Source organism: Rhea americana, unplaced genomic scaffold (genome assembly GCF_003343005.1).
Source record: "Rhea americana isolate MKP2758 unplaced genomic scaffold, rheAme1 scaffold_301, whole genome shotgun sequence".
NCBI classification, from domain to species: domain Eukaryota; kingdom Metazoa; phylum Chordata; class Aves; order Rheiformes; family Rheidae; genus Rhea; species Rhea americana.
The window spans coordinates 398454-423424 of NW_028186426.1; the positions used below are offsets into that span (position 1 = coordinate 398454).

Below are 24971 nucleotides of genomic sequence, written 5' to 3' on the forward strand. Positions count from 1 at the left end.
TGACTTATCACACAAGCCAGCATTTAAGTGTGCATGTGGCATCAACTAGCAAAATCCTTTTCCTTCTGGAGTCTCTCGTGCAAGCACTCATTACTTAAGTGCTCAGCTGTGAAGTTACTGCTACAAAATCCCCATAGAGTCATGATAGTACTGTGGTGTCTGTACAATTGGACTATCAAAGGATCCKCTTTCATCATATTGTAAAGACAATGTAAGGAACAGCCACAATAGCCCAGTTAGGTCAGCAGTATACATTGACTTCACCCTCAGGTCTAATTAAGACAAATTAAAGCATTTGAAATACCCCAAACACAGTTACACAAGCATTTTGGTTGACAACGCAGCTTAAGGGCAGTGATGTGCCTGCTTTAGCAGCCCATACCCCTTCTGCTCCACTGCTGTATCACATCTCAGTTCTGTTACAGCTGCCTGTGTTGCCACATATGCCATATGCTCACAAAAATCAGACAGTTGTCTTTCCCATGCAGCATTCAAACCACTGTACCAGCACATCGGAAAGGGTGGTACAAGAGTGAATGGTTAGTGCTGCACAGAAGTGCCCCCGCACCGAGGGCTTCACTCCACAGTGGGACAGGTTGCTTCAATGTTACGATCTTCAGCTAGCTGATAACTCTCATGACTGTCTGGTTCCGATTAGCAGGCAATGGTGGCTCTGTGCTTTGTTAGACATGGTAGTCAGCTATTTGACAGTTAAGACATAGCAGAAGCCTCTGATATGAGAAAGGGGAATATCTTCTGTCTACCCTTCTGCTTGCATTTTAGGAAAGGAAATTAGGGACTGATTGCCTGAAGCACCAATGCATTCTATTCCAAACATCTGACACTTATCTTGATGCACTGCAAAAACTAATAGTAAAATAATTAATGGTGACTTCTAAAGTAATGAACTAGAAGAAAATTCACACCTCGCAGGAAAAGTACTTCACATTATATTTAGCAAGAAACATTCTTTCTATATTATCAACTTTTCTTGGTAATAAAAGACTAAATGATTTTAATGCTAATGTCTTTAAATGTTAATGAAGTCTAATGCTTAAGAAAATTTAAGAATTTGGAGTATCATTTCTAATGCATTTTAAAAAATAACTCACCAGCTAGCTATTGAAGTATAATTCTTCAAAGTACACCCTAAGAAGTAAAATTATGCCAAGGTTTTTTAGACCTCAAATTTCATTTATATCGCTGCCAATAAAATGTTGCGTTTAAAATAACAACAAATTGTGCATATTTGTTATGTAGTGGTCTACAGCAAATCTGCTTCTAAGTTTTAGTGGAGCAAGGTTCTGGAAGAAATGGGAAGGCTGTTTCAAGGCTCAGGGAGCAGATTTTAAGGAAAATTTATTTCAAGATAGGATCTTCTTTATGTATGCAGCAAGTGTCTTARGCTAAATTGTCAAGAGAAGTATATAGTGGGTAGCAAGGAATTAAAAAGGTGAGGTAAGGGTGTCACTGACATATCTAGATCAGTACTTACTATGTTGCCTATTAGAACATCAGTCTTCAAACATGATTTTCCTGTAGCTGAATATGCAAGCACAGCAAATTTATACCGGGTGTGATTTTAAGTAGTAAGCTTTCACATGACAGTCATATTGATGACCAATAATGTAAAGTTGTTTATGCAGAAAGGAAGCACTAATGTTGAATAGCTTTCACAGAATTTAATGTCTCTTTAAAATAGATTTCTCACACTATCCATTAATAGTATTATGGAAATCTAGCACACTGCATTTTGGTCAGATTTGAAGRGGAGGAGGAAAGAAGGGAAGAGAAAGGTAGGTGATGTTAAGCAAACAGCATGCATAATGCACTGATAAGAAAACAACCAGTATAAAGGCTTAGGTAACCGCACTCATGGTAAAAGACTGATAGTTTTACCTTAAAATAGAAGTTTTGGGTCAAGTCATTTTCCCATGGTTATAAAGAGCTTATCAGAAAGTTGCTAAATGACCAAGGAATGTGGAAAATTAACTCCCCGAACCACCCAGATTACGTATCTCAGACTAAGAATTTCAGGAACATAGTAGATGCATCTATGCTTACAAACACACACAAGATGTATTATCTTACTGAAGTAAAATGCTTCATTATGATGAAATAATGTAGGTTTTCTGTGTGCATTATGCATATATACCACACAAGTTAAATACACTCAAATATTCAACAGGGCAAGCTAAAGATTGGCTTATATTTAATTGTCACTACATTCTGCTTGTTTTTGATCATCCTAAATAAAATACACACATGCAGGATCTTTTACTGTGCTCTAAGAAATATATAATTTCTATAATCTACAATATCTATAAGCATTTAAATATAAGGAAAGTTCCAATTAGTTTTTTGCATTTTAATTTACTTCCAGTGCCTAACACAGTCTGATGACTTGCATGGAATTTGTCATATTCAACCRTCATCCTTCAGTAAGGATAACATCCATCCCATTTAATTTGTATAGCTTTTATTGCAATTTTTTAAACTTGTTCTTCAACAAAATCACTATTTTTAGTAGCAATATTAAGCAACTTTGCTTAATTTTAACCAAATATGAAAAAGAACAGAAATATTAAATTTCTATCCTCTGTTTTAAGACTAGCATCACTAGTGCTACTGTCTAAGGATTTGTGAATATTTTTTGCCAATTAAGACTTTGTAAGRTTGTAAATTCAATTCTCAGTACCTTCCAGTTTGGCCCTAAAGGTCCTCTCTTGGTCTTAACAGACTGGAATAATGCTGGGTCTTCATCAGCTTTGTAGTCCTAAAACAAAAAAAAAAAGAAAAAAAGAAAAGAAAAAGAAAAGTGTGTCAGAAAAAAGAGCATACAATATCCCACTATATAAGGCTTCTCCTCAAGACTAYTAAGTTGATTCATCCAAGTGGTCTGGAGTAGGACAGGGGAGTTGTTACTCTGCTTTTAAGCTTACGTTCAATATATCATCACACCAACTTAATCCACTGAATATCACAAATGGTGCTTGTTATCTATTTATAGGGCCTCCTTCTAGATCAAAATTTTCTTATACTGGGCACTGTGCAACATAGGCACTATCCTCTCAGTTTCATACACTTTTTTGGGGTAGGAAAAGCAATACAGAAATGTGTATGCCGGTATTTCCCAAAGTTCCTGATATGCCCACTTCAGAGAAAGCCAAGAAGAAAGGGAAGAAGGCATAACTAAACTAACTTGCAAAATTAGAAACTGCATAATCTCAATCGGTGAGACACGCTGCCAAGCTAAGCACAGAGTGGATAAAATCTGAGTGGCACTGCTTTAAGCTTTAGAACAGACATTACTGCTTACCAAGTCACAAGTAGTGTAAACAAAGATAATACTAGTAAAACTGAAAGATGGCAAATGCTTCCAATRTATGGATTCATTTATTATACTGATGAAGGGTATAGAAATCATTACTTGATAAAGATACTACTTAGGAAATCAGGAAAGCATATGAAACCCTGACCTCAGTAATTGACATCAAGTGAGGTTCACACAGCATCTGAAAAACAGCAACCTAAGAAAACTATTATACCCACGCAATAAAGGAGAACTGCAAAAGTTTAAGTTACTTTAAAGTATAAGTAGTACTTTGTGGGTGCTACAGAAAAGCCTAATAAAGCTCCAAAAGTCTAGCAAAGCTTCATGTCTCATTTAAAAAAAAAAGATAAGTTTTAACAAGGATAAAATTTTCAGAACAGAGTGGAATGCCACCAAAAAGCAGCTACTGGCATTTTCCCTACTTCTGCATCAAAAAGTTGTCACAAGGAATCACAATTGTAGACCACTTCACAGATGAAGTAAAACCAAACATTTACCCTTCTAATCCATCCCCTATATTCCAAATGAAACACTATCAGCCCCAAGATAAAAAGAAATGAAACAAATGGGTCTCCAAATACTACACCTGAAATATCTACATTTTGTCTGAGGCACACTGAAAGCATTCAATTACATCTTCATTGCAGAAGTATTGTCACTTGGTTTCTCTACACAACTGAATTATAAAGTTCTTTTAGACAAAAGCATGAACAAAAGCTTACTTAAAATAAACCCAAACAGTGTAACATTRCAGAACAGGAATTGTCAGACTGGGTTAAACCTGGTCCATTCTAATCCAATATTCTGTCTCAGTGGCCAGTAACAGATGCTCTGTGGAAGGATATAATTAACTCACTGACAGAGCTTTTAACCCAGGCAGTAAACATTTTCGTCTTCAACATTGTTTTTATGCAGAAAGGATGCACCTCTTTGGCCATGGAGGTTGCTATAACTAGGTATTTCTCTCTTRACCTTCATTCGTGGCCTTAACTGCACTCTGTAGTAATTAGTGTCTAAYGGATTATGAACTGTGCAAGAGCATTCCTCTCTCCCATTCTTTCAAATGATTTCTTTTTCCATTTCATAGAATCATAGAATCAGTAAGGTTGGAAGGGACTTCTGGAGATCATCTAGTCCAACCTCCCTGCTCAGCAGGGTCACCTAGAGCATGGTAGACAGGSTTGCATCCAGGTGGGCCTTGAATATCTCCACAGAAGRAGACTCCACAACCTCTCTGGGCAACCTGGTCCGGGGCTCTGTCACTCTCMCAGGGAAGAAATTCCCCCTCACRTTCAGGMGGAACTTCCTGTGCTTCAGCTTCTGCCCATTGCCTCTTGTCCTGTCACACGGGACAACTGAAAAGAGTTTGTCCCCGTCCCCTTGACACCCTCCCTTCAGGTACTTACACACACTGATCAGATCCCCCCCCTCAGTCTTCTCTTCCCCAGGCTGAAGAGGCCCAGCTCTCGCAGCCGTTCCTCATAGGGCAGATGCTCCAGCCCTCTGATCATCTTCGYAGCCCTATGCTGGACTCTCTCCAGTAGCTCTGTGTCTCTCTTGTACTGCGGAGCCCAGAACTGGACACAGTACTCGAGATGAGGCCTCACCAGGSCTGAGCAGAGGGGCAGGGTCACCTCCCTTGACCTGCTGGCAACAGTCTTCCTAATGCACCCCAGGATACCGTTGACCTTCCTGGCCACAAGGGCACATTGCTGGCTCATGGTCAACTTGTCATCCACCAGCACTCCCAGGGCCTTCTCTGCAGAGCTGCTCTCCAGAAGGTCAGCCCCCAGCTTGTACTGGTGCCTAGGGTTATTCCTCCCTAGGTGCAGGACCCCTACAATTGCCTTTCTTGAACCTCATGAGGTTCCTCTCTGCCCAACTCTCCAGCCTGTCCAGGTCTCTCTGAATGGCAGCACAGCCCTCAGGTGTGTCAGCCACTCYTCCCAGCTTGGTATCATCAGCAAACTTCACTGGCTTCCCTATTATTCTTATATTGATATGGGGAAGCTGAACTTCACATCTGAATTTTTTTTCACCATGATTATTCACCAGGAAAATCACAAACAAAGTTGAGTACAACAAGCCATATAAAAGAATCTGTTAACCTTCCTCAGCCTCTCCAGAACAGTTCCATTTCTGTATCTTTTGTGTGCAACTCATGTCACTTTATTCGTTGGTACTACATTATATACAATTCAGGAGCTGTTACAATAATATAGTCTTTAAACTGGCATAAGAATAAAAGATAGTGTTTAACACATGACAGTTTTCAAATCTAGATTCTACCATTACCATGAAGAAACAAAGGCTACTTCTAGATTGAAATTCCAAATCTGCAGAGTCAGACTATTCAAATTACAGCTGACTAATAATATTTAATCTTTTACTTATTAATGCTTTCACAAACATTTTGACATTTACAATGTATTTTTGCAAGCTACGTGGAACTGGAAAATACAGGACGTCCTGTCAGATGAACCTGAATTTACTTGCAGAAACACACCTATTATTCCCCAATTCTTTCTAAACCCCAGTTTTCTCCTGTTCCTCTCAGTTCTTTCAACACACCTACCTACACTGTGCATTAAAATAGACTGAAAAAAAACTGTTTAAGATTTTTCTCAGCCATTACATAATTAATAGATATTTAGATAAACAGACTAAACTTTTATGTTATGCATTGAAATATATACTTTAAAAATTGAGCAAATATTTTCTAGAAACACCAAAGTGATTCAAAAGTCAATCATATTGCTAATCAATATATATTCTATAAACTTCCACAAAATAGTATTTGCCTCCGTTTCTCCCTCCAAGCTGAAATGATATAAATATGTTTATAAAAAGAATATGTGCTTTTAACAAGAATCCAAATAATAGAGAGAAAACTTAACTAGGGTGTTCCCACTGGTGCTAACAGAATACTTTATCCAGCACTTGGAAACAATATGAGGAATCACCAGGAGCACTGTACATTAACCTTGAAACTCAGCAACATTTAAATGCAAGTCCACTTATTTATATCTTGAATTGAGTTGTTATAACTGCAAAAAGACAAATAATAATATTTTCCTTTTGAAATTTACTAAAAACTTGTTTATTTATAATTTTAATAATTTTACTGGAATAAAGCACATCCCTTTTATAGGCATTAAAATAAACAAATACATTCCTTCATGTATGATGGCTTCAGCATACAGTACACAGCCCTAACTCTCAGTTAGGCTTGCAAGTAAGCAACAGCACAGAAGGAGATAGCTGGCTAGCTTTGCATTCTCTCTCCTTTAGGAAGCTAAAGGGGCAGTGAAGAGAGAGAAGCCTTTGGCACACAGTTTACAGTGCTTGCCACTAGTTTAGATTTCCCATTTTATTAGTTATTTCAAATACTGCGGGTGAAGATAGCTGCAGCCTACTTGAATCCTCAGGTCTCAGGTACTCTGAAGTCTTAATTTGATATGTAATTTTACAAACCTTGGAAGGAGAAAAAAAATCTTTACAAGTAAATCACCTTTAAAAATGAGCATTAATATCCAAAAATACTGCAGCAGCATGTTTTTATATAAATACTTATACATTTCACATTTTAAATTTATCATTATAACTGCCTTTTAACAATTCCATTTAAACACTAGAATGGATGACATTGCAAATGGGATTAAATTATACTAAGGGATAAACAATTTTCCAAGAAACACTTTGTTCTAGAACACTAATTCCTGRCATAAGTACTGCTAGTTCTTTAAGGTGGTCATGCATCTAAGGAGAACCATGAAACACGAAGAGTTTTCTTTCRCATTTTAATGTCAGTTCTGTAAATAAAAACAGGTTCTGTCTGCATTTAGACATGACCTTGACTTTCTTAATTTGAGTGTCCATAGTCATTTTAAAGAGTTTGATGTTGCACGTCCATGGATCACTGCAGAGCACAACAGACTAAGAAGTCTGAAATCAAGGAAAGGACAAGATCAAACCAAGTCTAACACATATCACATACTGGGATTATTAGGAAACTAGGATGGAAAAAACCAGAAAATTCTACATAAAAATTCTCTGGTACACCTGTATTTTGAATATTATATTAATTGTTGATGCCCTTTTTCTAAAATGATACAACACACCTGGAAGAGACATAGGGGACAGCAAGAATGGAAATATGGAATCACTTCCACTCAGATAACAAATAGGACAGACCCAAAAATCTTCAGCCTGGATAAGGATGACTGAGAGGGCTAAAATACGGAGATCTATAAAAACAAAGAGGGAATTCGTATATGTGGGGACTAGAGCAAGGATAAGCTGAAAACTATAACCAGATAAAACTATCAGTAATCCAAAAAAGTTTTTTTTAAACAATTTTCAACACAATTACAAGCTGACTGCTACCAAGTCTATCAGCGGTCAATAAGAATCAAGAAAGAGAATGCAGAAGTGGCAATATTATTCAAAAGAGTACTTTAAACCAGATCCAATGGAAATAACAAGTAGTCATCTCAGCCTACCAGCCATGCCTAGACAGCCTTCACTGCTCACAAACCTCACACTAAGTTTATAGCCAGCCTGATTAAGAGCAGCTGTTTCCCTTTGAAATTTAAGTTTTTAGGCTAAGGATGAAATAATATTAAGAATTAAAATTAATGCATGTATACACCAGTGAAAATGCTGCTTTTTTTTTTGAAGCAGAACATGACTTATTTTTTGCTCTGTTTCAACATRAAGTACCTGACTATGCAGAATGATTGGTAAAGGTCTCCACACAGATGGAAGCTCTTCAGAAATGAAAAGTATGACATTAGCCTGGGATGGCAACAATTTCCAGGCAGCACATCAGTACTTAGGCAGCCATCCCATAAGATAATAGCTTYAGACATCTAACCTTGGCCCTAACACCCTGGCTAGACGGGATCTCCTCTAACTTCTGCAGCTACTGGAATATTACCAATTTTATACACAATACCCAGCATCCGGCATTCACGCGCTCAGGGTACCAGAGCGCACCACGCCTCAGCTTGGCTAGCCCCAAGCTCAGCGGCAACATCTTGAGGGACAGCTCTTCGGGGTACATCGCAGAGAGGCTGGGATACCTTGCRGTGGGAGCCCATCAGCTGTCCCAGGCACAGGCATCTGGCTAGAGAGGCAGCATTTTAGCCATTGCTTTGGTCACAAAGAAAGCGTATCAGGAGCTGCGGGCCCAAGCACAGGCGTGCCCACGAAGGAGAGGCACTGCAAGGGCAATTCTGAAGAGAAGGCCATGGTACGTAAATGAGCTAATAACAATAAGCACAGCACGTTACAATGTGCTTTACTGGAATTGCAGTTTTACCACATTTATTGAACCAAATAATTAAAACTCCAGTCATTACCCTTTTCCAGGTAACTGTATTGGTCGTCAGGTTTGATGCTACAAACTTCTGGTTTTGCTTTTGTAAGCTTSCACTAAAATTCAGTGGGGAATGCCCTGGTCATGTTGCAACAGGAGTTCCACTCAAGCTTCCACCAAGCTCCTCTCATACCAAAACCAGAATGTAATTTCAGTTTTATTCAGACCTGTGTGTTTAACTGAATGTCTGTGCCACTTAATCAACAAAAGAAAAAGGCTCATTCAATAAAATTGAAAGAAAGCTGTAAACTCACATGACTTTTTGTGATGAAACAGCAGTTAGGATACTCAAAAATACTGATACGACTTCCAAACAAAAACATTTCCCCTTTTTTCAGTCCTGGTCTTCTTTCAGAGACCAAAATTCTAACACACTACRACACCAAGACTTCTTTAGAGGCCTAGCTTGATGAATACATGTAACTTGGTWTCACCTGACTTCTAGATAAACTCAAGGTCTAATGCACTCTCCGTTTATAACTTACAGGTCAAGGAACGCGCAGCCTGGATTTCCTAGTAGCACATGTATCTTTTATAACAGAGTGATTTTTTTGAAAATCTTTTCTTAAAGGAAACCAAATGCTCTTATGAGAAGGCAGTGTTTGGCTCAATGCCCCAAAGCTGTGCTACGACAGCAATGCGTCACAGAGCTCTTAACACTTCTTGCGAAGGACAGACAGGCTGCAGCAATATAACTCCTTACTAAAGCTACACCAGATCATCCTCAGAAGAAGCATGACATAATTTGGATTCTTTCTTTACAACAGTATTCTCTGCAGGGAATTCTCTACATAACTGTCAGAGAAGAGAGTGCATCAAACACCACAGCTCATCACCGGATGTAGCATGCAAAACTGCAGCGTAGGGATTGAAGAGAAACATTTTATGACTGTCTCAAATTATCTGTAACCCATAACTTTAACAGAAAAAATAGATGATGCTATACTTTAGGAAACAGGTACAAAAGACTAAATTTTAAACAATTTTCTGATCCATGAAACTACCTGGACAGCAATAAGAAATGGAAGCACCAAAAGCATACAAAGATAGAAAGCAGAACATCTCTGTCCTTAGTGGAAAGGCAAAAGAAAAAGAGATAATACAGTATTTCAGAGACAGTGAATATTTTTTAAGCATAACTAATTACTAGTTTGATAGATCTGAATGGTAACAAGCTATTTGTTGAAAATAGACATTGAACAAGAGATTTTTTCCATAGCATTAACCTCAGTAACTTCATAAAATAATTCATTTTATCACTAAATATTTTTACAATGAAATGCACACTTGCCTGAGTTTTTTTATACAGCACTAGCTACTAAATAAATGATAAAATGCCTCAAGTATAACTGATAGTCTAAGGTTAGAGTGAAGACATGTTCTTTTAAAATGTTTTATTTAGCATCAAGAACCATGATCTATAATTTTATAGAGGTACCTGTGAACTCAGTTGTATTTTCATCATGTATAGCACATGTTAACATACTCTTTTAAAATCCCACAATCAACAGCTGAAGCTGTGTCAGGAAGTGCTCTAGGTCAACCTACCATATTGCTTTCAGCACAGTCTCAGCACAAAAAAGAAAAAAAAATTACTGACTCCTCTCAAGAACAGTAAGTTGTTTTTCAAAGAACCAAAGTACACCTAACAAATGTCTCCGTSGTAGAAGAACAATTAAAAGTTTTTGCAAAGAAATGCACTTGCTACAGAATGATAAACAAGCTACCATTTAGGATTAAACAAATACAGTGCTAAGTAAACCATGTGAAGCTGTATATTAAAAAAAAAGTATAGGCGTCTGGTCATACTTTCTGGACAACATTGAATGTAAGTGTTGCCTAAAAGGTTATTCATTCCTTTACCCTTCTGCTTGGGAAGCAGACAGAAGTTCACCTTCCTTAGCATCCAGTGTTGATCACTGCTAAATAGCACACTATTTTGGTCCAATCTGAAAGTGTCAAGGCCAGTAAGAAAAAGCCACAAGAGACTGGATGAACCACTAAGATTATGAAGTGCACATATATTGATGARGTGACATCACTTACAGCTGGACTACACCCTTTGTACTAGCTTATAATATTCACTTCAAAAGACCAAAACCCCTTCACTCTAAACATTCAGTCACAGTAACAGGCACCACTCTTTACAGTCCTGTAGCATCCAGGACAGACGGGAAAAATCAACCTCTTCCAGGAAGGCTACCCAGCACTAACACATACCTCATTATCCCAGCATGATGCCTGCAGTTAATCACRCACAGGTGGAACACTTCAACCCACTAGTGGGCACTCCCTACAAGTTGCCACAAGGCACTGTCAAAGGTCTGCAATAAAATGGTTCCAAACATGGCTGTAAATATTGAAGTTTACCTGATCTAATTTCCTTTGTAAACACTAAAGTGTAAAATCAAAGTAAAACATTAATAGGGGGAAAAAAACGACTTTTAGGAAGTCAGCATGCTTGTTTAAAGGAAGTTAAACTTTGGGAAAAAAAGGCTTTAATTCTACAGAAAGACAGCTTCTACATTCAGTATAAAGCACACAGCATAAGTATAAATGGTCTTGCCAAATGATTAAAGTGATACATACTTGACAATTCTATATTTATATTGCAATCTCTTTCCTGAAAGGATTAAAAAACAAAACAAGGATACCAATAAGCATCACTGGCTCCAGGTAACAGGATGTTCACCCAAAATATTCCAAAAAGTCAAAATTAAAAATTGCATTCACTCACTTAAAAAAAAAAGCTGTGGAACTTCATACATGCATATTATGGTGTATACCATACAAGCTTATAGAAACACAGTCCTGGATGCAAATTTTAAAACACACAGTGCTCAGATAACTAAAGAGTAACTCAGCTGACACACGCATTCTTTGCTTTGGAATTTTGGCATTTAAATTCACTTATATGTGCAACTTTGATATCATTGTTTTGCAGGGCAGGTTTAGCTCAGTTGGTTAGAGCGTGGTGCTGCTAATGCCAAGGTCATGGGTTCAGTCCCCGTATGGGCTATAATGARGGTTGGACTAGATGACCTCCAGAGGTCCCTTCCAACCTTACCATTCTATRATTCTATTTGACTAAACACCATAAGAGCACACCAGTCCACAAGACCTAACATTATCTGCCATCCTTCCTCTCATTACACACAGGAACATAGGTAAAAAGCAATTGTGCTCTTTAGGCAAGCCCAGTTGGAAATACTGGAAATACATATTATCTACAAGTAAAATGTTGCAGTGAAAACAAAAATTCAAAGAAAACACAAGTCATAATAAAATTCTCTATGCTAGTGACCATTTACAGAAGCTTTGAACCAAGACACTTCAAAACTCACGTAAGCCAAGTTTTGTTAAGGACGGAAGGGAGAGAAAAAGAAAAGCCTAGATTAAAGGCTAGATGGACAAGAGACTATTGTAGGAACTCCTCTAAATACATAAACTCCACCAGCATGCAAGGAAGGAGACTGGACTAAAGCCAGAGCACAAATAAACAACAGTTCTTTGCAGAGTTTAAGGAAAATATCTATGCAGCAAGACTGTAACTCCTGACAACAACAAGCCCTTCTTAGGAAGAAAAGCGGTCAACTGTTGGAACAAATAGTACAGCTAAAAAGATCTGAAGGCCCCCTGGAAGCTAGACAAGCAATACTTTATTTTGCAGCAAGGTAACAATATGGAGGAGTCGAACAAAAAAATTCACAGAAATAAATACACAAATACTGTGTAGGCACTTTCTGCCCAAAATTTCAGTATCCTATGCATGAATGCAACAGACTTATGTAGTTAGCTTTTCAGCAAGCTATAATACCTAATTATCTAGAGAAATTGTGAATCATGTAAGACAAAACAATAATCACAACAAATCCTGAATCTATGTGCTTTTTTCTTTTTATAATTCTTTGCTGAGCAAGAAAGCTATTGCAGCCCTCCAACACAGGCTAAAAGGTAGCACCAGCCACAAAAGTTAGCAGGACACATCAACGTAGTGGGAATAACAACATTACAGAGGTGATACCACCTCTTCTTATCTACAAGACCTCCTAAAAGTAATAATAGTCTTGCTGATAGCTCATTGTTCATTCTCCCAGGTACTATAAAACTTGAAAGTATATATACATGACAATGATTTCAAGAAAACTTAACCAACACAAGAAATAATACAGGTCTGGTGTCTTATCTGTAGGGTCATGACAAAAACTTCGAGTAGTATAGGACAGACTGGGCAGGCAGACAATTTCTAGCTTCCCAATTCAGTACTGCATTAAATCTTTAAACAGCAGAACACACGTATCAGTGGTGTTTAGCAGATACTACATGTAACACTGATTGAGAAAAAAACCCACATACTAGTAGTTTTCACTTGTATGACCCAAAGCTCTGTAAATACCCATTGTCCACAGCATGGTAAAAGTTCAAAATCAGGTTGATCAAAGTATGTCATATTCCCAGCTCAGTGCAAGATTCCTGCATCTCATAACTGAAACAATCACCAGCCCTACTTTCCAATTCTTGATATGCAAGAGAATTCACATATTTTGGTAGGTTTAACTAAATGGCATCTTCCTCTTAATAATGAGCATCTTATGATCAATTCCTCAAGAGCATTATAACTACCATGTGAATTATCACCCGATCTCACCTTTGAAAGAATGCTTAAGTTCAAATGAAAAATAAAATCAGTCTTGTTAAATTAGTATAGAAGAAAAACTGCAGTATTTTGCTTTGTAGTAAACRTTAAAGTCTCCACAGAAGAGACTCTTTTATAAGGTAGTTGAGAAGAAAAGTTTTAAGTACCCAGGGCAGCATGAAAAAAGCCTTAGTAAGGGGACAGAAAAAAGAAAAAAAGGGAGAAAACAGTAGAAAGATAGAAATAAGAACAATTAATATATACCTAGGTTGTTCCATGGGTTGTGCAGTTTAAGATGTGTACTTAAAATCACTGGGCCCTACAGAAGGACTTAAGCAAAGTTCAAAAAGCAGACAARTTTTTCCATTTTTCCAAACCTGTAAATAACATCCCCAATATGAAAAAATCCTGTTCTGTTAGCAGCTGAAGTTTGGGAGAAAGTAAAAGGGCTATCTAATGATCACCTGAACAAGCATTTAATCCTGTGCATCTTTATTCCAAGATAGTACTGCTGAAGGTTGAATGGTTCATCTGTTCAAATTCAGTGATTCAGACAAGCCTTGCTGGATTTTTTTTGCCCCTCCCCAATCTCTGGATACTTGCACATGAGAGAACACTGGCGACCAGGGATACATCCATGCAGTGACTTTCAGGAGGTGCTCTGAACATAAGACAACGTTGTCACTTAGATACATGGATACTGATCACTAACGTATTTTTAAACAAGTCAAAGATATTACAGAATCCGCAATCCCAGGGATCACATGGGTTTTAGAAGTCTAGTCTTTCCTCAGTAGCAGCTAAATGAAGAGAATAAACATTTCAGACCCATAAACACTGTAGCATTCTTCAATAGACGGTCATTTGTGTTCTAGACTCTAAACACTTCAGGTAGTTTGATAGTGGAGTTTAACAAGACTCAAAACTTCATAATAAAGATACAATCACATGATCCAAAATCATCTAGTCATCATCCACCAGCGAATGGCTCATGCATCCACACACCTGCCTCATCTGGACACCAAAATGAAACAGCTTCACAGAACTGAAGTCTGACAAAAATTCAGTTTAACGCAATATGGCTTTCTCTCTCTCTCCTTCAAACTGAAAAATTCTTGATTTTTATTAAAGCAATTAAGAGGCATAATGTGATCCTTTTGCTAATACAGTCTACTTCATGACCTCGAGAGAATGTTCCAAGACTGCTACCAGTAAAATGCTAGATAATGCTAAGCTCCTGGGCTGGTAAAATGGACTTTTTAGATGCATATCATATCTTGAGTCCCAATATAGTCTCAAATGAGACATCTCCTCATTGCACAGAAATAGCTACAAACCTGATTTCAATTTCTTTGTTTTCATTATGTTTATTTTCTTTCAAATTGCTTCCAAAAATGTAGCCTCTTGTGATGTTAATTGAGCATTCACTTTTGCTTACTCTTTAAGAATTCTTCCTCTCCTGGGAAGTGACTGTTATATACAGATCACATTAAGCTACTTAGATTGTATGCTGGAGATGATTAAGAGAGACCAGAATTAAAAGAAAGTCAGACATTGACCAAATTATTTCTATACGTTTTAAACAAGCTTAAGTTGGCATATGCATGCCATTAGCATCTTCAATAAATTTACTATTTTTATATTTACGCTGATTATAATTCTGAAGCTAATGTGACTGCCACACTACAATGGCTTGGCCAAGGTTCACTCACACACACAATCACAGAATGGTTGAGGTTGGAAGGGACCTCTCGAGATCATCTCGTCCAACCCCCCCCTGCTCAAGCASGGTCACCTACAGCATGTTGCACAGGATCGCATCCAGGCAGAATTTAAGTATATCCAGAGAAGGATACTACACAACCTTTCTGGGCAACAGYGCTCTGTCACCCTCACAGTAAATAAGTTTTTCTGTTTTCAGTTTCACTGAACACAAAGATATATCTTGAACATATGAAATTCTTTAAATCAAAATTGCTGAATCTTTTAAATGTAGTTCCATTCTTTCAGTAACATTGTTATGCAAGACAGCGTGCCAGGGTTACTTTGTTACTTTTCCAGGCAAAGCAATGACCGATAGAATAAATGTGTGTGTATACATATACATATATATATAAATATATACATATATATATACACACACACACACAAACACACACACACACACAGAAAAAACCCCCACCCTTTCCTTTGACAGTGCTGAGGATTCCTTTTCCCACTGCACCTAAAAAGTCAGCACACCAACCCTTCTCAGTCACTTACAATGATAATTGCCAAAAAAAAAATCATTATAACATTGAAAGAAATTGGACAAATAATGTAAGTGAGTTCAGAGACTACCCAGAGTGAACTAGTGATCATTCTAATATAACTGAATAAAAGAAGAAACTGCAGGGAAATAATATCTGGGCAAACAAGAGTATATGGAACACAGCTAATGCTTTCACAGAGGAAGTTTTCTTTCCAGAACTATAAGGCAAAATGCAAGCATGTGGATCAGGACAATTCTATTACTCTGATACATCTGAACTTCCAAAACCAAAAACTAACAAAGTCCATTACCTAAACTTCAAAAAGAAGCTAAGTTATCTTAGCACATATTGAAAGTCTCTCTCATGAACTAATAACCAGTATAAAATAAGAGATGAAAATTTGCAGATTCTAGCCTTTTTTTTCCTAACAGAAGAGACTGTAAGTGGAGTCCTAGAGAATTTCTGTTGTCCAACAAGTTCTTAACTGTCTAGGAATGGGGGCAAAATTGGAGTGAAAAGGATGTCAGTCTGCAATAACTAAGTTATCTATGTTAGCAAAAAAGCTTAAATACAAAGTCACTCCTTTTAGCAAAGAGTCAAAAAAACTTTGCAAAACTTTACGCCTGGGAGGTGAAACAGACTATTCGAATTATATGGTGAAAATCAGCCCTAACTACTCCTATACAGTGATGGGATCTATTGTGACTTTCAATTTGAAAATATTTGCTCAATGCTCAGCTACAGGTAAAAAGGTAAATGGTGTTGGGAGTTACTAGAAAAGAAGAGGAACATGGAAACATCAGCAGTGACTAAGACACTGGTTTAAACAATTCAGCACTCATATTTCTTATACTCTGTATAGGTCAAACATTATACAAAAGATTAAAAAAAAAAAAAAAAGGATAGTATACTGAAAATACTACCAAGGACTTCCATACATATGAAGTGGCTTCCATATGAAGAAGGACTGACAGATAAGGACTCTCAGCTTGGAAAGACAAGATAAAGAGGAAGTTGAGGAGGAAAAAGGAAACAGTCAAAATCTGTAAGATAAATTGTGCACAAAGTGTAAATAGTTTCCCTTCCACCCTCCATAAAACTAATTAAATTATCAGGCAAAAAGGAAGTACTTTTCCTCCATACCACCTAACACAGTAGGGAATTCATGATGCCAGAAAGGCCAAAAGTATAAATGGGTTCAAAATTGGATTAGATGTGCTCTTGGGCATGCAAGTGGCTAAAGAATGCATCAGGCCAGATGTAACTGCTGGCTCAGGAAGTCCTTTAAAGACAGACTGATCTTTGCAGAGATATGCATCTCCCAGCTTCTCACACTCTACACATCCTAAGTTTTGCATCCTTCCCCTTTCCCCAAATATTTGCTACTGGCCACTAACAGGATATTAGGCTAGATGGATCTTTGTTCTGAGCCAAAAATGAMAGTTCTTCTAGCATACTACCATCTGTCAGTCTTCAATACAAAGCAAACTGGCAATATCACATGCAGGCCGTGTAATCTAATAGTATAAGAGGACATACAGCATAAGCTGTGCTGTTCACTAAGAATACTTCAAACAGAATAAATACCTAAGCTCAACAAGCATTAACAATGAGCACAACTCTTTGTTTGTTGACACATACTGTGATCAAGCAAGCATTCTGACAGATGACAGCATTGTAGTTGTCTGCCATAATTCCAGGCATGGAAAAGGGAATGCACAACATACATTTACCTGCCAGTTCATCTCTAAGGTCATATGGAATGTCAGAAAGAACAAGGGGCAGCAAAACGATTCCTCACTGCATTAAAATAGGCAAGACATATTTAATTTGATTTACATGGACGTTCTCCAAACAATTTATTTTCACACATGTAAATCCACAGATCATCTCTTACATATCAGTTAAGTAATACTGTAGCTTATAAACTTATGTGGGTAATATAAAGGGAAATTTATGAAAGAGAACCCTTTGTCCTCTTTCTCTACTTTTCTGCAAAGGAGCCCTCTTCCCACAGTGCAGGGCATTCAATTTCAGAAAATAAAAGTTACATAGTACGAAGAATAGGTGCTCGTATGAAAAATCAGACAATCAAAATTATTATATAAACACAAACTGATAAATATAGGTATCAGGACATACCATTTTCCTACTCTCCACAAATAAATGACTACACATAAAACAGTCCAGCTGTTATGATTAAAACAAACCAGACAACAACTGAAGTGGATAAAGATGTGTAGAAAGCAGCAGCAGTATTACCAAGTGAGTGACACAGACAAGCACATAAAAGCAGTGAAGTTGTCCTCTAAAGCTGCATAAACCACCATCTAAAATCAACATATCCTACCTTCTTAATCAAATCAGTCATACACACTATGAGTTGGTTAACAAAAAATTGATAATAGATGTGAACAGTAAGGGAATTATTACAATTATTAAATGTTGTCCTGTTAGCAAAAATCTTAACATGGCAGAGAAAGCTGAACTAGTAATCCTTTTGTATGTTTACATCAGTAGAATTTGATGCAAACAGTTTCAACGCACCACTATTTTTCAGTGCAAGATACAATTGAAAAGGCAGTAAGTTGAAAGCGTGCATGCCCATGACCGAACAGAGCTTTTCAGAAGGACTCCTCTCACATACATTGCCACATTCTCCTTATCCAGCTGCCCAATTCCATCACATGTATAAGCAAGCTAATATGGGACCTTCATGCACTTGTGTTTAAAGGTGTGCCTTATGAATTCATACCAATGCTCCACACAGAACTTCACTGAGTAATCATGTACTTTTACTGATAAAACCTCTCCTTAGTTTGTTGCTTCTTATATGAAGATAGCAAATTAAATTCTCAAGGAATGGATCACAGGCTCCTGGGGACAGATTTCTGGGTGTATTCAGGATGCTTCTATTTGCTAAAACAATCACTAAAGAGAAAACTGAAAAAGTAATCCTAAACTTTTTAAAGAAAAAATAGGTTTGTCTACAGCATGCCAGAAGAAATGAAAAAAAAAATCACCTATTGAAAACTATCCTCCTGAGCAAAGCTTTTTATTTATTTATTTTAATAATAACAATAATAATAATAATAATAAAAGCTTCTCTTAGACTTCAATAGCAAAACCTGATTGTTTCTACTGGGACTGACCTAACTCTAGGGTGAAGGATGGGTAGAGATAGAACAATTTAAATAATTTGTTACCAAGAAGTAGCAGCAGAAGCACAGGAATAGCTTGGTGCAGATACTGTGCTTGAAGGACCATCTGGGATAGGTTCTTGCTCTTGGTCTCACACACCAAGATGAGCACACAAATGCTTGATTAAATCAATTACTTTATCTACAGTTAATTGTAGACCTGCGCCAAAAGTCAGTCACCCTTGAAGTCAAACTCAGTAAATTAAAGTTCAAAAGTTCCCTATTTAGTAAATGCCTTTGTAAAGAATGCTTCTATTCATGACAATTTTCATTTATCTGTTGGATAAAATCCATTGCTTTTTTAGCTTATTCACAATCAACAGAAAGCATCAATACCATTAGCTGCATGTTAAAAATATATCCCAATAGCTGAACATTCACTTACTCCTGGTTCTACTTGAGTTCTATCCGCAATGTCAATATGGACAACTTCAACGCTCTTCCATGTGTTTGGATCCAAATTGTGCACCTGCAAAGGAGGAAGAGGAATGATCTTCACATTATCATCTTAACACAGCGGATGCAGTATGTATCCATGCCATGGATTTTCTTCTGGACTTCATAAAGATAGTTTGTGGTCTCCAAACCTCCCCTTTCTTCTTTCATCCCACTAAAAGGGAATATACTCTAGAGCTGCAGTTTAATTCACTCACTAACCAATTTTAAACTAGCATAGATTCATTAAACCTTAAACTATTCTGCATTCAGGCAGCCTGCGTTTAAGATTAAGCTGTATTCTTACGTCACATTCATCACAGCCAGTGAGATCAAACACTAGAAACATTACCCTTGCAGTACCTAGACAAGCTTTTTGAATTAGAAATAAGCCTGCACAAATTCCAAGGCACAGATATGGCAGGTTTCAATAACTTGACTAAATCTAGAAAATCCCTTGAATCATTGGCTTGTCACATTTTGAAGCTGCCTAGACAGAGAACTGTTTTGAAATGCAGCCTTTATATGCACCAGGTAAAAGATATGTGGTATGAAGGTACATAAAGGTCCCAGATGTAATCAACTTCATACTTGTAGCCTGTTAGGCATACCTACATTTACAGTTAAAAGCAAACAGAACTGCCCACGAAATGCTTCTAATTTCTATAGCAAATCCCTTCATTGGGGTTAGAACAGTTAATCCAGGCACTCAAAACACACTGACAACCATACCTTTGTAAATGATTCATAACATACCAACAACCATACCTTTGCGAATGATTCATAAATACATTTGTCACTACCAATAAAAAAAGTCTCCTGAAGAAAGAAAGGAGACTTATATACTGAATCAACCCTCTTGGGACAAAAAAGTAGTGTATCGCCAGCCTGGAAAATTTACAGAAGTAGGTTAAATATATAACTCTAAGGAAATGTACAAAGACAAACAGCAGTTCTGTCCCACTCTAAAATCCTTGCCAAAGCTGTTTTCAAACTTGCTAGCAAAAGCAGCACTATTATCCCTAAGGTAAAAGAATATGAAATAAAAATTTTACACTTACTGAAAACTGGTTTTAATATTCCGATGAGAATCAAGCATCTGCACTGATTTCAAAATTAAAAAAAAAGAAAAAAAAAACAAACAAAAAAAATCTTTTTCTTGTTCCTATATCTCTTTAGAAGAAATAGCTGGATCACTTTAAAAGGACCTGATAAATGCCTTTTGTTTTAAGTTAGTCGCTGGGTAGGGCTTTCACTTTTTACAATAATTACCAGCCATTGGAACAGCAGATATAGAGTACTTTATTTGGATGACTATGCATTGATAATGCATACTAATGTCAGGTATCTAAATTCGAACTCACATTTTCTGATGTCCCCAAATCTGGTTTATGCCAGGTCTCAATTTTTATGAAGAAGTCATCTTTCATGTATTCATTCTGTAGGAATTAAAATCAAACAGCAGAAGTCTGATTACTTCCTTTCTGCTTAACTTGTAGATAATGATTTATATATAACAAAGTCACTAGTAAGCCTTGACTAGCAACACATTCTATTTAAAGGCTAAAAAGAAGCAATCCCTTTCCTTCACACAAAAAAATGGGCACCATGAGATAACCTTTATCTAAATCTGAAATATCAGCACTAAGAACTAACTTAAAACCATAGCCATATTTAGGAAACTCAACTCTAACCTGCATATGTACAAATAGAAATAAGAATACTTTCTCATTTGACATCCCTCTTCCTCAGCTYGGAAATTCTTTATCTCTATGTTCAAGTTTTCAGATTAGTTGTTTTGGCTTTTCTGTGTTACTAATAAAGATATATTTTCCTGGAATTTTTAAGTAATTGAGACTTTACAATTTTTAATTTTTTAATATTTTGAGAGGCAGATATGATAGCTAATAATGATAGCTAATGAACATTACAAGTTATTGTATAGCACAGTTAAAATCATAAAGGTCCAACTACCTCTAAACTGTAAGTCTAGAGAGTAACACAGAACACTTCTAACTTCAGAAGTAAGAAAGTATATACCAGCGTGCAAGTGTCATCATAAGGAGTCAGACTAAACATAGTTCACCAGCTGATCATAGTTCACCAACTGATTTGTAGCTCCGTATGTTATGTCCAACTGATGGCTATCTAATCATGTTTGAAAGCGAGCAGATAAAGCAATTTAACATTAAACTGATGTGTATCCTTAAACAGGTTAAAGTCTTCATGACCTCTTTGTCAGGTGTCTTCAAAAAAATCCTAACTATGACAACCCATCTAGACTCTGGAAAAACCCATTTTAAACCCAGAGAAGATTTCACTTTGCAGAAGTAGAACACAGAGAGCCTGATTTTACTTCACTGCTCTTCCCACATTCAAGATTCTGTCAAAACATCTAAACATCTGATTCAGCTTTTTTTTGCATTATGTCACACCAAGGCAGGCATTCTGCAGCTGTACTGGTAAGTGAAGACACAAAAGAAAATGTAGCAAATGAAACCATTTCTCTGACAAATTACAGTTGTTTCTAATTACAGCCAAGTAGCAGAAAAACATAGTAACAGGGAGCTCCATGACAGAAATTCTGGTAAGGCATATGTAAAAGCTTGGAGGTAGCTTGCTAGAGTCAAAGAGTTAATTTTAACAGATTCAGAACATTTTTCAAAAACCCAAAATAGACCTCATAGTAATTCAAATACTCACTGTCACAACTGGTGAATGGAATCACACATGCAAGGAAATTGAAAAAGGAAACACAAAATATTATTAGATATAATAGTTTCTGACAAGTCTCATATATAAAGATTGCTTCAAAGGATAAGAAACACTGAAAACTAGTCTAATAGCATTTGCATGCCTCAAGTCAGCAGAATTCAGCAAAATACAATTTGCTAGCCTTAACTTTAGAAGTTCATTATACTTCAATATTTCAATCAACAAAGACAAACCAAAGAAGTAGACCCTACTCTTAGAATTTATGCAATTAAATGTATTGAAATAAAGCATTCACAATATCCTAACAGACTATGAGGAATTAAATTCCTTTCAAACTGGCTCTGTTATGTATTTGGAGAAAGACAATCAACTCTTTAGTCTTACGCTAGGGATACTGTACAATAAGACCACATAGGAGCCAGTAAACTGGTTCATTGAGGTTGCTCTTCTGAAGCAGATGTCCTTTTCAGGATAGCGGATCTCACAAAAGTAACATTACAATTTGAAAAATATTTAACACTTGATGGCACACAATTTCATCCTAAACCATTTGAGACTACCTCTTAATGTAAYTGTGAAAATATAATATCTGATGCAAGACATGCTTACTTGTTCTACAATATGGATATGCATTCCAAGCCTTCTCATGGAACACCAGGGAGCCTTCTGGAGCAATCATCCTTACAAACCCAGGAACTTTACTGTGAAAAACAAATATCACTCACATGTTTTGAATTTTTGCCAACAGAATATCCTCAATGATTTTTTTCATTCTAGTAAGAAAGGCATTTTACTCAAGGTTTTTTTTGAAAAAATATGATGGACAAGTAATCTACCATTAAATATGCAGAAACTCCAACACTGTTACTGTTCCCAAAGTAATTAAGATAAAATTAGGGAGGTAATCACAAAACAATTAAGAGCAAGTTAGAAATAATTTTGGAAGCTTTATGATCACAACAGAAGCTGTGCTATCTACACCTCCTTTTCTCAAGTATAGTGAAGACGAGTGTTGATGGACAGTGCTGCCCAAGAGATCTCATCTCTAAACCCTCTAGCAAAACGACAAGTCRGCTGTAGAGCAAGCCTGTAACTCAGTTGGCCTGGAGCCTGGATGGAAGGCCATTCAACCACTTCAGCCATACCTCCAGAGGAAAACTTCAGTTTACCATCATCATCAGAGTTACTGATAGTAATCTCTGATAATAACTGCCCACTCAAGTCCAACAGCCTGTCCTTGACAGTTGTCAAAAACTGGATGCTCAATRAAGCGTTAATATCCCATACAAGAGAAATTTGTTACTACCTAGGCGAATATTTGAGGCTGATGCTCTGAAGTAGGTGAGTCCAAACAAACTTCATATATGGGTCTTCATAAGGGACAGGTAGAGTTTAATCTATGTAAGCATTCTATCCTGTTTTTCCCTAAATATGGCAAGTAAGTTCCTGCCCTTTCTTCTTTTGCAGTCAAAGGAAAAAAGCTAACTGATCCATGCCTTTTCACGTAAAAGGAAACTCAGACCCCACTTACCTAGGGCTTCTTTTTCTAGACTAAGCAAACAGTTCTTTCAACTCTTCCATACAAGTCATTGGTCATTCTCTCCATATTCCCCCCCCCTTTTTTTTTTTACCCTCTAGCTTCTTTCTAGCTTGCAAGCATCTGAAAGTCCAATGCTCTAAGCCAYACAAAAATTTACCATCCATAACTTTTACACAATAATCATATATAATACAGCCCTGAAGAACATAAACGTGAAGGGAAATATCCACATTACTGATACATTTTAATAGTCAGATGCTTTTGAATGCTGCCACTGTATGGAAAATATATCCCATGTCCTATCTGTGCCTTTTCTTCTCCTCTCCCCCTCCCCCAAAATAGCCCAGCACAAATATAATCAATTCTCTAACTTATTTTTGATCCTTTTTCCAATTATGAACATTCTGAATACTAAACCTCACAACYTGACATCAGATACAAATTCTAAAAAATATGCCTCCCTTTGCCATACTGCAGCCCTCTGGAGTAGCATCAACCACAAAACTCTAGAGATTCAGATACAATTTCTGTCATCTCCTCAAATAATCCAGGTTTTATCAGCGTTGCAGTACACACAACTCCTAAAAATATCCTTTCTCTTGCTCATTCTTTCTAACTAAATGAATTACTCCACCACATTGCAGGAACTTGTGTGATGCTCTGTAGAAGGTTACGAAAAAATATCCAAGCAATAAGAACTCATATATCAAATTAAACAAAGACATTCTTGCTTTACATTGCAATAGCCATTCTCCTTTCATCCACTCTTCTATATCAGCATTACAATACTTCAGACTATCCTGCAAAGCATTTGTGCTACTTACCTACCATTTTGGTTGCATGCTAATAATTCAGATTATTCCTACTTAGGTATCTGCCTATTTGCAGAATAGACATTTTACATGTTACATATTACTTCATCCCACATATTTAAAATCCACTGTATTTCACGTTTTCCCACTCACCAGAGTGTTCACACACAATTCACCAAGTTAGAGTGGCAGAAAAAAAAAGACAAGTAAGTAAGTACCTCAGAATTGCAGAAGTTGACAGATTCTCCCCTCATTGTTAAACAGTTCCCCATCAAAACCAACTGAACATAATATGGATCAATACTTTTCTCACCTCTTCAAATGATAGATTTTGTGGGTATATTGTCCCTTTTCRCCATCCTTTTCATAAGGCTCATTTTTTAAGACTTGAATTCCTTCACCACCTCCTGTTTCATTTTTACTAGCTTCAGCCACAGAATAAAGTTGCCCGACTTGATACTGAAAGGTTAAGAGAGGCAAAATTTCAGTATTAAAATTAGACAAAACATTCAATGTGCACAGAATTTACATTTAGTAAATCAAAAATAACATTATATGAAGAGTGACAAATTTTCAAAACGTGGCAAAATTTATCTGTGGTTCATCAGAATCAGATCTGTACACCACTTGTTTCATATTAACATAGCTCTTTGGTATAGCGCACCAA

At 36.9% G+C, this 24971-nt stretch overlaps 1 protein-coding gene across 2 annotated transcripts in view; it reads right to left on the reverse strand.

The window, feature by feature from the left end:
- PITPNB (phosphatidylinositol transfer protein beta) overlaps positions 1-24971 on the reverse strand; it is a 39066-nt gene that overhangs the window by 11052 nt on the left and 3043 nt on the right. For both annotated transcript variants that reach the window (XM_085309720.1, XM_085309721.1), the window contains exons 3-7: positions 24618-24763; positions 22554-22653; positions 20602-20676; positions 19188-19271; positions 2699-2776 (exon numbers count right to left, since the gene is read on the reverse strand). In XM_085309720.1, coding sequence (XP_085165846.1) covers positions 2699-2776; positions 19188-19271; positions 20602-20676; positions 22554-22653; positions 24618-24763 — 483 coding nt within the window. The remainder of the gene's footprint in view (positions 1-2698; positions 2777-19187; positions 19272-20601; positions 20677-22553; positions 22654-24617; positions 24764-24971) is intronic.